Source organism: Haliaeetus albicilla, chromosome 21 (assembly GCF_947461875.1).
Source record: "Haliaeetus albicilla chromosome 21, bHalAlb1.1, whole genome shotgun sequence".
NCBI lineage: Eukaryota > Metazoa > Chordata > Aves > Accipitriformes > Accipitridae > Haliaeetus > Haliaeetus albicilla.
The window spans coordinates 25,893,209-25,909,060 of record NC_091503.1 but is presented as its reverse complement, the minus strand read 5'-3'; the positions used below and the strand labels follow the sequence as shown (position 1 = coordinate 25,909,060).

Genomic DNA, 15,852 nt, shown 5'->3' with positions numbered 1-15,852 from the left:
ATATTGAAGTATGTAGCAGAATTTGTTTAGCTACTTAGAATTCAGACTTTCCCAACTTGGTACACTAGTGATTTTTCCTTAGGACCATCTGAAGAAATAAGAGATGTCAGTGTGTGTGTCTTAGGCTTTCTGGTCACGTTCTGGATGGTGGAAATTAGTACTGAATTGCTAGAAATATATTGACAGCCAGCAGGTACTAATTTTGTTATGATTGCTGAACTGTTTAAAGATTTAAGCTGGTGCAATAGCTTTAGACAGATAGGTACTCTGTTAAAAGCTGTGCCACTTTAATATGCTAGTTTTCTACAACTGCTTTTTACCACTTGATGTAGGCTACCATATGTTGATTATTTTGCACCATTATAATAGGTAGATAATACTAAATTTTCTGATTTTGGCCTGAAGCAGACAGAAGAATGCTTCTACATTTCCTTCTGCTAGCAGAATCTTTAGTTGATCTGGAACATCTTCATATGTGATAACAGTTTAATTTTTTTTCTGTCTCCTATTTTAATAGAGATTTCCCCTTTCTTTATATAGATGTAGCTTATCACAGAAATTATAAGCTATTTATTAAATGCAGTTTCTGGAAGTTGGGCAGAAAAAAAGCCCTTAGTGGATTCTTCAGCTTGTATCCATCCTTCCACTCAGCGTTTGCTTAAGAAGTTAGAAAGTTTTCTTTAAATCCATCATCGTTAAGTCTTATAGCTGTGAGTTCTGTGCTTATTTTTGCATCTTCTGTAATCTACAATAAAACTGTGAGGGGAGAGTGTTTCTAGAATGGAGTATAAATACTCACCTGTAGTTCCCCTTTGGCTTTCATCAAATACTGTCTTTTATCTAGTAGTTCTGTAGTCACTCCTGGAGAAAAGTGAGTCTTCTCTCTCAGAAGCTGGGTACTGCTTTGGAACTGCTCATTGGAATGGGGGAAAGGGGACAGTGAAATGTGGAAAGTGTGAACCAGATCTCATGACATTAGTGAAAAGGAGAGAGGCAGGTGTTGTACATTGTAAGGATACTGTTTACAGCTGGAAGTGTCTTAGCTGCAGTAGTACATGCATCTGTCCTATATCATATGCATATGGACATAGTCAAAGAACTCCACTTTTATGGAGACCAACTTCTCATGGAAACACCTCTTTTCCAGGATAATAGAGCCTCTGTATCTCACTGTGGTTGAAATAGCGCTGTAGTCTGTCTTAATAGCCTACATGCATGCTGACTGTACCTCTCTTTACAAAAAATAAATGTTTGTGTGTCCAAGCATTTCTCTTGACATAGCGAAATAGTAATCTGAATGCCTCAGAGGTCCTGTTAGTAACTTCTGGTCTAGTTGAGTCAGAACGCACAGATTTTTCTGAGGGGTTGTTTTTCTTCACTGGATTTCATGGGTTTGATCTTCAAGATCATTAAACTTCTCCCCGTTGCTGCAGTACTTTTGAGGATTGTATTTCACTCTCAGACCTAAGGTTCAGATGCCTGTCTTAGCCTGAAGAGACCTAAGGATTGCCTCCCCTGTAAAATGTTCCACTGTTGGATGCGATGCAATTGAGAGGTTAAGCTTCACTGCTGAAATTTTGCAGTGGGGTCCTTTTCTGAGCACAGGAGAAGCAGCTATTTACTCAAGGAACCAGATACTTACAGTCATTTGGCTCAAACCTTTGTGTCCCTGAAGTCTCCCATTCTGAATCTGTCCAGAGGTAAATCAGCTAAGCAGTATCTTCAAAGATTTTTTTACCTGCTTTCCCGGGGTGCTGCTAGTTGACATTTCAGAGGCATACATTGTGTGGTTCTGACCTTGTAGCTGATAGGGAGTGCTTCTCAGCACCAAGAAGTCCATCCTTGGCTCTGATCCACCTGTCTAGCCACCAGTTTGCAATTGGGCTGCATCAGCCATGGTATCATGTGCCATGGCATGGTCAGCTGTAAGCCACTTGCCACTCATTAGACTGGATATCTTGCCCCTGCCTCCATCTCCACTACTGGTTTTGCTGGAAATGGTGAGGGCTGGCATCAAGATGCAGTACTATAGTGCATCTATACCTCTGTGGTTCTGTGTGCTTCCCAGGTACTTTACCTTTCCAGTGTCATTTCCTCAGTGCTGAAAGGTGAGGTCCCTTTCTATGCCAGGGTCTCTTTATACACACCCAGTCTACTTCAAGAGAGCAATACGTCTCTTGGGGAAGATAAATTATGTCAGTGTTAGACAGCTTTTTTTTTTTTTTTTAAAGTTTTCAGATGTTGTATTTCTACTCTTTGGATCAGACCTCTCTGCACTTCCTCCCCATTGTCCCAATTAGTGCTAGTTAAGGAACCTTCATTACAGTTAAGATGCTTCACCTATCACTTCTCATCAGTAGCAAGCAGCCAGTGTAGCTGTCTAACACTCAGGTCTTCCAGGGACTTTGGTCTCTGGTCTTTCATCTTCCTGGACCAAGGAAGACTTGTGACTTTGAAGCCTGGAAAGTTATAGGTTGTTTAAGACCTGTAGTGAGGGACAGCAAAAGCCCTACTCTTTCCTATGCTTGGTTTCAACAGAAAATCCATGGATGTTCTGAAACTTTTCGGCTTATTCTACTCCTTTCTACCTCTTCCTTCTAACCCTTAATATTTTGTTCTCCCTAGCATTCTTACTTGCTGGAATTTATTGTGATTGAGTCTCATTAGACAAGAATGATGATCCTTTCTACTAACTGCTGCGCTCTAAGATACACAGGCAAATGCCTAGGACCTGGCCTGAGATTTAACTCGCTGAACAGACCATAAAAAACAACCAGACATGACAAATTTCTGAACATAACAAAAAACACAGTGAAAAGCTGACAAAAGTTGGATTTCACAGATGTTAAGGGTGAGAGATGACTGAGCTTCACAGATAACTGGAGGAGGGAGGTATTGGGAACCTTTTGGGGAGTGGAATATTGCAAGGCCAACAGAACTTAGGTAGTTGTGTGAGGCTGGGATGACCTAGGTAACGATACCAGAAATAGCAGATTTGGGTACATTTGTAGCTATGCTGGAACCAATGGGGAGAAATTTATTGTGGTAGGTTATTTGGGAGGAATCAGGGTGGATGCATGGGAAAATGGAGAGAAGGGGAGATAAAAGACACCATTTGCACAAAGGAAGCCGCTGGTCAGTGCGTTGCTCTGACACAGCCCTGTGTACTTGATGACAACTGTCTATCCTGTCCTAGTTAAGAATAAGATTTAATATCTTTCATTGTAATTCCGGGCTCTGTTCTGCATGTGAGAGGTCTAAGTGCCAGCACCTGGAGACTTGGCCGCAAATCATGCAGGCACATAGTCTCTATGCTAGCAACTGGAAAGGCCAGACAGACTTACTATACTGTATGCCAGCAGCTGGAGAATGGAATCACAAGTTATAGGGGCCCCTTGGTCTGAGTGCCAGCACCTGGAGAGACCAGGGGGTGTGCCATCCCTTGTTAATTCCAATCCTGTCTGTGCCTGTGTATGTCTGGGTAATTTGCTAATGAACTTGCTTCAGAGCTGGACTGACTGTCTAGTGGGAGGAGATCTGCCTCTGGAAATACCCAAGGTTTTAGCCAGTGACTGGGTAAGGGGTCTGTCCAGGTATGGATATTAGACAGAGCCTATGCTAATATTTGAGATCCATGAATGTGGCATGCATGTGAATATAGAGTGTATGCGTGTATGTGTGTTTCTTCACTAGTGAACTTCAATCCTGATGAGCTGGAGAGGAGGAAGAAGACTTGGCTATTGGTGTTCCTGTTCGCATGAATCTTGTTTGTGTTCAGTTGGCTCTGTGTGTCCGGTCATGTTGTTGTCATATATGTATTGTGTGTCTTGTCTCTCTGGAATATGTGTTTAGTCTTGCTACTGGCTGGACCTGTGTACTGATCCAGCAGCCACCATATCCATATGGAAGGGGGACAGTAGGAACCTTTGGGGTTTTAGAGTTCAACAGATTTTGCTTTGGTAGACTAGGAAGGAGGAATCCCGTGATTCCTGGAGTCAGAGAACTTGCTGAACTCAGCAGCTCCCTTAACACACTTGTCTTCTCTTCAAGTTGGAATTGTTGTTTTGTATTTTTATTCCCCCATTGTTCTTTTATCTCCTCCATTATTCTCTCTTGTTCTCCCCGATCCACACTCTCTATTTGTTTATAGACCAACATATTCTCTTTTAATTCTCAGATTTCCTTCTATATGACTTCTGATGTTAATATTTTCTCTTAGTGTCCTGTTTTTCTAAGAATTTATCTCTTTGAACTGTAGTTTGCATTCCAACCAGTCTCCCTCCCAGTTTATTTATAGTCTGAAAAACAGCAGTGAACTCTAATGATTTTTGTGCAGTGTTAAGTTTTAGTTGGGATGGTGTATGTAAGTTTTTCTATTCCTTTGCTTGTTTTATCACTGAGATTTGGAATCTTGTGATGAGTTTAAAATCTGTTTCCCAAATGTGGAAGGAGGGGAAAAAAAAAGAAAAAGAAAATGTATACTGCCTGAGACAGAGAACTTCCAAAATGTACAAAGTTGGCTTTGAAGTATTTGGCCAGGTTCATAAGCTGCTTATGAGGATCCATGTAATATGAAATGACATAAAGAAGCATACAAAAGAAATTACAGGAAGAAGTCTACATGCTGGATGCCTTTTGGTAATTTTCTCTGGAATCTTTCCAGTACCATGTGCAGGACTTGGTAAAAGGACAAAATCTAACCATTGGTCTGAAAAAGTGATGGCAGAGGGAAGTTTGGAGCACAAGGTTTGGATGATGTGCTTTCTAGAAGGGAATTCAAGAGATCTCCCCATTTTTAAGTCAAGGATAGAACAGCAACAGCTTTCAACTTGACATAAGCATTTCTCTTACTCCAGTTCAAAATGTTGCTGTGAAAGAACCACTCTCTAAAAGCAAGCATAATTCCTAATGAAGTGATCATAGTCCAGTTTTCTTGTAGGAGCCACAAAAGCTAATAAATTCGCTACCCTGGTGCTTAATAAAAAACGAAGCTGGAGTAAAACATTTGCATGTTATTTAAAGGTTTCTCATAGTGGAGAAATACAAATACATGTAGCCATTGGGGGATATATTTGACTTGTTTTTTCAGGTTTTGACGAGTTAACTTGTTATTGTGGTGAATCCGTGATTTACCCCCCTGTCCCCTGTGGCACTCAACCACCAGAGTGTAAGAAAACATGCACCAGGCCACATGACTGTGATCATCCAGGTAAGTCAGGCCATTCAGTTTTGCTTGGGTTTTTTGTTTTGGTTTGGTTTTTTTTTGATCAAAATGTAGAAAAGTGTACATAGGTCTGTTTGAAAATATATTTGCTTTTTTATTAGATGCTCTTTCAGTAGTTGTGAATGTTTCCTAAAGTCTACACTTAAAAGTCAACCAACTAAAAACTTGCCATGAATACTAGTAGTGGTACTTCTGACTGGTAAAAGCATGGAATTTTTTTCTAATCATTGTTAATAGTCACAACACATTAAATGCTATATTCCAAAGATTGAAGCAGTAGGGTAACCTAGTGAACAGTTAGTTTCTATGTTCCTTGGAACTACATTGGCCGATTGCAAAAAATACAGCGCAGGTCAAACAGATGTGCTTTCTGACAAATTCTGTCTGATAGTATAACCCTGCTCAGAAGTTAGAAAATTCTCTGTTATTTAATTTAGAAAATATGGAAGAATATTCACCTGAAAACCTGCCATCATAATTTTTAAAGAGTACTTTAAAAGAACAGATGATCCTTGCATGAGGCATCATGCTTCCCATAAATTGCGTAGTTCTGAAATGCAAACTCATGTTTAATAGTCTATTGTCTCCTTTAATGCATTTGACTGAAGTATGCTAAAAAAATTGTGCTGGCTTTTATATTTCTGTGACTGCAGTGTACCATTCATGTCATAGTGAGGAGAAATGTCCACCCTGTACCTATCTCACTCAGAAATGGTGTATGGGCAAGCACGAAGTAAGTCTGGACGCTTAATGTTTTTGAATACTAAATAACGTTCTAGGACTGTAGGCTTAGATTCTTGTGGCCTCTTTGGAATGGAATATGTTACTGGACTTTGAGTTTAGTGTCATTAAATTAGACAAGTGTCTCTCTTATGCCATACACATTCAGACCAACTGCTGGACTATGATATAAAGAAAAACTTAGTCTTTGTCCTAAGATATTTTAGTATTGCTATTCTTATGTGGACAGTGCCAAATGAAGGTGTGAACAGTAAAAGTACTTTGAGATTTGCATTTATAATTTTTCATTTTTAGTTGTCATCTTTTTCCTCCGCTCTTCCAGCTGCGAAGTAATATTCCTTGTCATCTCACTGACATTTCCTGCGGACTTCGCTGCAATCAAATGTTAAAATGTGGAATGCACAAATGTAAAAGAATCTGTCATAAAGGAGAATGTCTTATAGATGAAGAGTGTAAACAGCCATGTACTATTCCAAGGCTATATTGTAATCATCCCTGTATGGCTCCATGTCATCCTTCTTCACCCTGCCCAACAACATCCTGCAGTGCAAAGGTTAGATACCCAAAGAAAATTCACTGTGAATTCACAGGCAAATTATATGGTTTAATTATCAGCCAATAAGAGCTGTGACAAAAAATGACATGTTTATATATTCATAGCATGACATTTTTCTGTAAACTTAAAATACTGAAATTTTTTTAACAACTATTCATCACTTCTAGCCATTATTCCACTAAAATAGGACTTTTTAAAGGAATAAATTTACCTCCCTCACACCCCTCCATGGCCGTAAAAAGACAAAAATTTTAAAAAGCTTCTCTCTTGTGTGATACAACAGGTTGATCTTCAATGTGAATGTGGAAGAAGAAAGGAGAGTATGATTTGCTCAGAAGCATCTAATACATATCAGAGGTTTGTACTGTAATAATTCTTCTAATTCCTCGCTGGACTTACTTCTTTGCACTTTGATTAAATTTCAGGCTTTACTAAGTATATTTAATTCACAAGCTTTTTCAGACTTTTTTTGTACTTTCACATATGGTTTCTTTTTTTGTATTCCTCTGAGTTTTCATACCAGCTACACTGTACTAGAACACATTCCTCTTTTCACTGTTGTTAGTGTAACTGTGGTGGTGTGTCAAAGCTTGAATCTCCCATCTGTGGAACTCTGCTCTACCCACATAGAGCAATTAGATACAGACTAATTGGGCAAGTCCAGATTCAGGCTCCTGAATGTTGTGATTACATATAGCAGTCCATGTGTGAGTTGCTGTTTGTTTCCCTTAATGTGTGATGTAACCTAGTCAATACAGATAATGAGTGATTTAAAGTCATTCTGAAATGGCTAAATTTAGGTGGGAGAGCTTTGGCATCTAAATCTTGGTTCTTAACTATGCAAACTAAGTCCTACTCAAGTCCATTTATTGCAATAGGTTTATTTCCAGATCCTATTTTTAAACTTATTTCTCTTTCTCTTTCTTATAAGAGAGGGCAAAGAAGGGACAAGGAAAAGAAGAAAAGTAGGGCTTTGGAACTTTTGAAATAAAAATAGAAAAACAGTAATAATAACAGTAATAATAATAAAATCTTACTCTGAGGCTGTGATGGAGAGGGAGTCAAAAATTAATCTAGAGAGTTAATATGCAACCAGAGTTCTGTTCTGCATCCCAGTTGATAGGAGAGCACAGTCACAGATTCTTCTTGTCTTTCAAAGAAAGCTTCCCAATGATTGTTTTATTTGGAACTGCTATTTGAGGGCTTGTTACTAGCCCAGCTTAGGATATGCTGCTTTGTTCCTGCTGAACACTGCCCAGATTCAAATTCTGACAGAAGGTAGCTTAGCAGCTACACAATAGGTGCTTAATACTACCTAATAAAAATGAGGAGGAAAATGTGCTAATCAGAAACAGTTAAGAACAATTGTAGTCAATACTACGTTGTATGCAAGATAGACTTAGAGGAGTAGTGATATAATTTTTTCCTTTTTAGAAAAAAAGGTGGGGGTTTTTTTTAGATCTGTTTCACTATGAATACAAATCAGAAGACTGACTCAACTTAGAAACTGTTTAAATTGACACATGCTTGTCATTAATGATAAGCTGGGAAGGTTATGTAACTACAAGTCCAAATTTTTGAAGGCTCTCATTTCTCTACTGTTTCTGTAGCTCAGACACTGCAAAAGTATTCACACAAGGAAACTGGTTCTTTGAAGTCAATGAGAGTCCTTGCATGCATAAGCTGAACACATATGTATTTATCTAATCAGAGCCCAAGTCAAGAGGAAGGGAAAGAAACAATCCGTTTAAAGCAAGTGTTTGTATCTGTTCCTTCAAATGTGTTCATATATGTTTAGAAATTACTCTTGGCCCATGTGATGTTAACAAAAGCAGCATTTAATGCAAGCTAAGTTTGATAATTCCAACTGTTGAGGTTGCTGAAAGATTAAAATATTCTGATTTTGTGGGAGTTAGGTTTGGCTTTTTTTCCCACCATCTACACACTTGGGGAGGAAAGAAGTAAAAACCAACCCCAAACACAGCAAAGTAACTCTTGTAGTACTACTGTGGAAAGGTCAGCAAGTTAATGGCATATCCAAGTTTTCTCAACTTTACAGGAGTGATGAAACAGCTTTGAGCTTTGTCAGTGAATGTCAGTGGAAGAATGCCCAAGGGAACAGGAAAGTGAGTGTGCTGCTATGTCTGTACACATGATACAAATGATGATGTCATATCATCTAATGGCCCATTAACTAGACTTTGTCACCACCTGATAAATATGAAGCTGATGGTGCCTCTCAGTGCTTGTTGTTTTTATGTAGTATGATTATCCTCCTTCCTGACAGATGATGAGTTCTCTGAATGTGATACAAAACATATACAGACAAGCATATCCTTTTATCTGAATTTAACAGAAAGGATGGTTCAGAGGATAGAATGTTCCATTTTTAGGATTTTGTTTGAGAATGGTGTGGGATGTTTCACTAAAAACTTGCTGTATATTTTAGTTACAGAAATTTTAGCAAGAAAATCAGACTGTGAAGGCTTGTTATTGAAGGGAATGATGAAGAATCTTTATAAAGAAAATTGTAACAGTCTCAGTAGGCATTTTGCTCTTTCCTTATGGCTTGTATCATGCATATTTTCTAAGAAAATTTCTAAGTACTTTATAAATTAATTTTAGTGGTCTTAGTTGCACACAGTTAAGGAAGAATCACATAAAACTAAAAAGGCAATTAAAGCTACACGGTCAGCTGTAGTTTGAATATTAAGTAGGTGAGAAGAAAGAGTATTTGCATTGCTTAGAATCGATGCTCTGAAAAATTCCCTGAAGAAGCATGTCCATTTGTTAGTCTTGCTCCTAGTTGCTTAAGCAAGATGAGAGAGAGTAGACTCCTAAAACTAGGTGATGTGGAACTAGAGTCCCATTCTGTAATCTGATGAGGAAACGGTCAGTCTGTCTTACTCCTTCCACCTGGAGGTTTAAATCTGCAGCTTTATACACCTTTTCAAAGGTTTATGTGGTGCTTGAAATGAAATCTAACACTCTTCTTTTTCAGAATAGCTGCTATATCTATAGCCACTAAGTTAACAGATCTACAGCTTGGGGATTCAGTGGAAATCAGTAGGCTTATTACGAAAAAAGAAATGAAGCAGGCCAGGTAAGGAGATACACACAGAAACATATTTGAAACCCTTGTACGTACCTGAAACATAGGTGATGTGGAAAATACATACTATTGTGAGCAAAATCCCAGCTAAAATAGGAAGAATTTAAGTAGCCATCCTCTACTGTAACAATACTGCTAAAAGTATTTTGCAATTCCTTAGCAGTTCATGTTTCTGCTTTCATGTAGAATGAGTTCTCTATCATTGGCTGGTTTGTTGTTATAATTATGTATGGAACAATATAATTGTGGTTTCAAAGTTTCTTTCTACCCAGAAAACTCCTTAGAGTTCCCCTGGATTTTTTCAGATTTCTCTACAGTATAACTTTTTGCTATTAAGCATTCCTTCCTGGATGATTAATGGGGAATATTTTCCCCTAGTCATCATCTTACTATTTTTAATATTTTTCTATTACCCTTTTTAGATTTCTTACATTTGTATCTGATTGGCACTTCTGTGTTCTCACACTGGCTGGCACTGCAAGTCTGCTTTTAAGTCGCAGAAAGCCTTGTGACTTAAGTTTGGTGACTTGCTGTTCCTCCTGATGTTCCTCAGGACTGGAATAGCTTGTCTTCTAGTACCCTTTCTTTAAGGAATTGCCAAGTTTCTCCAACATCCTTCTGTCAGAAACTTGACTGCCTGAAGTCTTTGCCATTGAAATCCCTAATTTCTGGTTTTAGTTTATTTTTGTTACCACCTCTCCTTAATTGTGAATTTTGTGAATTGTGAATTTAATTGTGAATCTCTCTTAATTGTGAATTTTATTATTTCAGGGTCAGTCTGTTATGTGTGTAAAGTCAAAATAGTGAAATTTCCCATACGGTTGCTTCATGACTTCCTGTATCAAAAGCTAATACCAGCATACTTCAAGAACTTTTGCTATTCATTCTGTCTATTTGTTTAATGTCTATGAAATTGGAGCACATTATTACTAAGTCCTTTTGGATAATTTTCTACACTGAAATAATTTTAACTCTTGAGCGTATGGGCAAGATGAACTAACACCAGAAACGATGCATGGGAACACCTGCTCATCCCAGTCTCCAGCTTCATTCTAGTTGGGCCAGTGTCATACTTCAGAAGAAAGGGGCGGGGGGGGGGAACAAGGTGAAAGAGGGAGACCAGTACTGATTCCTGCATGCAACTTTAAAGAGCATGGTATTAGTAATGTATAAGCATGGTATAAGAAAGACACAAATAGGAAGCAGTAATTGAGTCTTTTAGCCTACCCTGTTTTTTTCAATTAATTGAATACTCAAAAATGTACAATATGAGCATTAATTTTTGTCTCTAGAATTACTTTAGAATAAACTCTGCTTCACCCAGATTGAGCCTCAACTACTTTGTTCCTATTTGTATCACAATGCCAACCAGATACGAATATACTCAACAACATGAAGCCAACTTCAGCTTCTCCAAAAAAAGAGTCACTGTTTAAAGAAAGCAACCATTTGGCAGTGCTAGAACTCGAGGGACAGGATGTGGGGTGGTAGAAGAAGGGGGGATGACTTTTTCAGCTACTAAAGCTGCAAGTCTGTCATAACAGCTGTATACTTGCCAGGAGAGCAAATAAGACACCATTGTCTCTGTTGGTGTCCCAGCCTTTGCAATGTGTAATATAAAATGTGTCGTAGTCACTGCCGCGCATCTTTCTGTGTGGGCAGAGTTATACTGCCCTTTCCTTGAATAGCTGAAATTCCCACAGATGACTTTTCTTTGTGCAGATCTTTCCTAATATGATATCTGAACTGGCAGGTAGCCTTTATTCAAGGACAGTCAGAGGAAGTATTCTCCCTTCCCCACTCTTTTCATCTACCAAATACTGGGGCAGGGGAGGAAAAGAGATGATGGCACATAAAGTATTTATTCTTAAATTTCTAGTTTATTGTCAAACTCCAGTATTTTCAGAGTAACTTACAAATCTGCTTCATTCATTTACAATAGCAGAATATTTTATGCAAACTGTGCAGAGATTTCCTTTCTTTGTTTCTCTCTGTGGTCCTGTCTGTAGACATTTTATACTCTAGTTTGGTTTCCTTAACTAGGGTTTGGGGGTTTCTGGTGACAAATTTGGTCTCTAAATTGGCTACATTCCTTTTTTAGAGGAGGAGAATATGGTTCTTCAAGCAAATAACTGAACAGTACCATGTTGATCTTAGAGTGGAAGTATGTTAGCTTTCTTCCGCCTCCTTCAAGAAATCCACCAGAAGTTCTAGATCCTATAGCTGTGTGTCTCCAAACATAATACACGTCACTGAATGAACCAGTTTCCCCTGTAGTATTTGTTTGAAATCAAGGAACTATTATCAACAGAATCAGTTCACTTATGCAGTCTAAGGGGCAGAAGTTTGTAACTGCCACTGAAATTCTGGAGAACTTTTGATCCTTCTCTGACATTTTAATCCCTTAAAATAAATTACAAAATACCTTTCAAAGATGAGACAGAAAACTGAAACTTGTAACTCTACTGACACTAGAAGTTATGGGCTCAGTTGAAATACTGATTCTTATAGTGTATCATAATCCTCCATACGCCTAGCTAACTTCCCTGTTTTTCCTGACTGATAATTTTTTCTGATGCATATGAGTAAGTGACCTTGTCACATATTCCTCTGCTAATTTCCCATCCTTCCTAGCATCGCCTCAATGCTGATATCAACTGCATTTTTTTTTCCTCAAATTATCTAATTTACCAATACAATAAAACCTAATTCAGAAGCTGTTTTTCTCAGCTTCTATATGGCTTTGGTAATTGCTGCTTCTGTTCAAGACCTGGAGAAGGGCTTGTGTGCTTAAAGATCTTTGATTACTGTTTGGTTTTAGCTGTGTTATCTGTTCTAATACAATAAACTATTCTCACACACTCTTCTTAACTTCTTTAGGCTGTGATAATGATATGATACCAACAAAGCTACAGTTTGAAAAGTATGAGTAGCAGCAGTAATTCTAATTGTATTTTTCTTTCATAATTCAGGTTGCAATGTGATGAAGAATGCTTAGCTCTTCAGAGGAACAGGTGAGCAATGAACTTGCTTTTTTTCAGAAGTCCAGGTTCAGAAAGTTAATGCTATGTGGAAGAAAATCCTGTCCTGTGTGACCCAGAGAACTGATGAATGTGGAGATCTGTATTGAGTGATCTGAGATCTTACTAGAATATTCTAGTGACAAGTCCTAAATGAGTAGTTTCAAATGTACAGACTGTATCTTTTGCAAGCTGTTCATCTATATTAGTAACCTGTGTCTTTACTCTTCAATGACAACATGTTTGGGAGGCTGGGGGGATTTGTGTGTTTATTTTTGTTTGGTTGTGTTTTTGTTATGTTTTGTTTCTTCCCTCCTATCCTCAAATTTAGGCGACTTGCTGAGGCTCTTGAAATAGATGATAATTCGGATCCTTTTAACATCCGTTCTTCTGGACCAAAGTACAGTGACCTTTTAAAAGAAGATGCGAGGTATGTGTTCTGATGATGACAGGTGTCATAGGCAAACAGTGTTGAGAGCAAGATGGGAAATGCAGGATAGTTACATTTACTCTTGTAAAAATGCCCGTGTTGACTCTTCTCTCCAGCCTTGGCAATAGGTGATAATTGAGGCAAAGGAGGTGATGTGCACTTCTCAAGATCTCCAAAACAAGAACCTGAAAAATAAAAGTGCCCAATAGGTTGCTTTGTTCTGTAACAGGACCAGATTTAGTATGGGAACATCATTCTCCACCATTCTTCTCACTACGAATCAGTACCTGTACTTCTAACGTCTCCTCTGCTTTTGTACACAACCAACCCCCACCTCAGTGCTCCTTGTAAACTTTTCAAGACAAAGACAAAAGTGATGGCTAAGTAATGAAATATGCTCTCATAGCCTGGCATTATTTCCCTCCACTAATCTCATTTATTCTTTTGCCTTACTGTCCTTATTTTAAAAATAAAGAAATGGAGTTAACAAAGCACTTGGTTGACGTAGAGCTAAGCCTATGCCAGTGCTGACTGCAAAGAGGGCTGCTAGACAGAAACATCTGGAAATGAGGCAATAGAAAATCAAGGTAATATCAAAAGCATCACACTGATAAATACTATGCAATCTGTAATGACAGGGAGGGATCAGACACCTTTTTTAAAAAGGTCCTTGAATGATAAGTGTCATCTAAGAATTTTTTACTCTTGGGTGTGTGCGTTTGTAGGCATGACAGTAGTTTTTACCAGCTCTAAGTTTTTAGAACAGCTGAATTTGTTTTTCTCTTGCTTCACTGTCCTATGATACATAAATTTCATATTTGTGTGAGGATGTTTTCTACTTGAAAATCCTTGTCCTTGTTTCGGCTGGGATAGAGTCAGTTTTCTTCTCAGTAGCTGGTAATGTGTTTTGGATTTAGTGTGAGAACAGTGTTGATAACACACTGATGTTTTAGTTGTTGCTAAGTAGCACTTATCCGAAGTTAAGGATTGTTCAGTTTCCCATGCTCTGCCAGCAAGCAGGTGCACAAAAAGCTGAGAGGGAGCAGGGCCAGGACAACTGACCCGAACTAGCCAAAGGGATATTCTGTGCCATAGAACGTCATGTTCAGTATACAAACTGGGGGGAGTTGGCTGGGAGGGGCCGATCGCTGCTTGGGCATCGGTCAGGGGGTGGTGAGCAATTGCATTGTGCATCACTTGTCTTTTCTTGGGTTTTATTTCCTCTCTCGCTCTCTCTTTATTTTATTATATTCCTTTTCATTACTATTATTATTGTTATTACTATATTTTATTTTACTTTAGTTATTAAACTGTTCTTATCTCAGCCTGCAAGTTTTACTTTTTTTTTCAATTCTCCTCCCCATCCCACTGGGAGGAGGGGGGAGTGAGCAAGTGGCTGCGTGGTGCTTAGTTGCTGGCTGGCGTTAAACCACGACAATCCTGTATTTAATTTGCTGGTCTGCTGAGACAAGTGAAAATTTTGCTTAAATAGCCGCACAGAATTTAAGAGTAAATCACCTCTTGCTTTATTTCCAATGGATTAGCCTACTGCAAGGCAAGAGCTGAATCTTTTCATTGTGTAGGTACTGTTTTATTAGTATTTCTACTTAAAAGTGGTATTTTATAAGAACTATTCTCTAAGTGTATATAGAATATGTTTTGCTCTACCTCTTCCAGAAAACAAAGCAGACATTTTCACTTTCTTACTGTGTTGAATATCTTGTTGTGTGTGTAATCCCTTTTCTTTTTTTTTAAAGTACAATGCAATCTCACCTTCTTGTCAGCCATTCTCTACCCATAATGCAGTGTTCATATTTCATGAACAGAACTGACCAGAATCATGCACTGTATTCCAGATGGTCTAACAGATACCTTGAAAAGTAGCCTTCATGCTTCCACAGTTCTCTATGAAAATATCTCTTCTCAGTCATTCTGCAATTTTACTTACATTTCCTTTGTAGCCACTTTATATTGTTAACTCACAATAAACTAATACACCCAGGCTATTCTTACTGATTCACAACTTAAAGCAAAAGTTTTTGTTAGTCCTCAAGTCAATGACTTTGTACATTGAATTACTGGATTTTATTTATCTAGTCTTCAAGATAAATTAATTTCTCCCTGTATTAATATATCTCTCTTTACATGAGCAGCAATCTGCAATTTGTAAAGTTATGGCTTTATGAACTTACTTCCTTGACTGCTCTTGATGATCTTTTATCTCAGCAGTCTTGCAAAAGATCTGGGTTTCCCTCATAATGGCAGGATCTACAAAGCGTATCTGTTACAGCATTTTTTTCAGGTAGCTCAGCATTCTTCTTAAGTTTTCACAGGTGCATTTATTCTTGCTTGAGCAGGTCACTTCAGTAATACAAGAGTTCAGGGCTTGTGGTTTTCTGCAGAGCATAAGTTACACATCCATGTATGGGATCTCAGAATGATGAGAAATACAACAGCCACCTTCCTATGCATTCAGGGTCACTGCCTCAAGAAGGCGGCAGCTGCCAAAACCATGAGTAGAATGCTGTGATACTCCATTGATCTATGAAGCTGATGCATTGTCAAGTGCTGAAAAAAATACACATTTACAAATGAGAAGACTTGAGAAAGCTGTGAGAAAACTCCTGATTTTGAGCTGTAATCTTTAATTACAGAACTCTAAAGCTCCAAGATGCAATACAACTCCTGGTAACAGGAAGAAGATAAGTAAGTGGAAGCATGCCAAGATAATATGTCTCCTTTGTAGGAGAATGACAGGAGACGGGAGCA

The 15,852-nt window shown here is 38.3% G+C and overlaps 1 protein-coding gene across 3 annotated transcripts in view; it reads left to right on the top strand.

The window, feature by feature from the left end:
- The window catches only part of NFX1 (nuclear transcription factor, X-box binding 1), a 72,046-nt gene that overhangs the window by 33,850 nt on the left and 22,344 nt on the right, over nt 1-15,852 (top strand). For all 3 annotated transcript variants that reach the window (XM_069809288.1, XM_069809289.1, XM_069809290.1), the window contains exons 14-20: nt 5,090-5,209; nt 5,878-5,957; nt 6,288-6,518; nt 6,805-6,878; nt 9,523-9,624; nt 12,606-12,647; nt 12,985-13,083. In XM_069809288.1, coding sequence (XP_069665389.1) covers nt 5,090-5,209; nt 5,878-5,957; nt 6,288-6,518; nt 6,805-6,878; nt 9,523-9,624; nt 12,606-12,647; nt 12,985-13,083 — 748 coding nt within the window. The remainder of the gene's footprint in view (nt 1-5,089; nt 5,210-5,877; nt 5,958-6,287; nt 6,519-6,804; nt 6,879-9,522; nt 9,625-12,605; nt 12,648-12,984; nt 13,084-15,852) is intronic.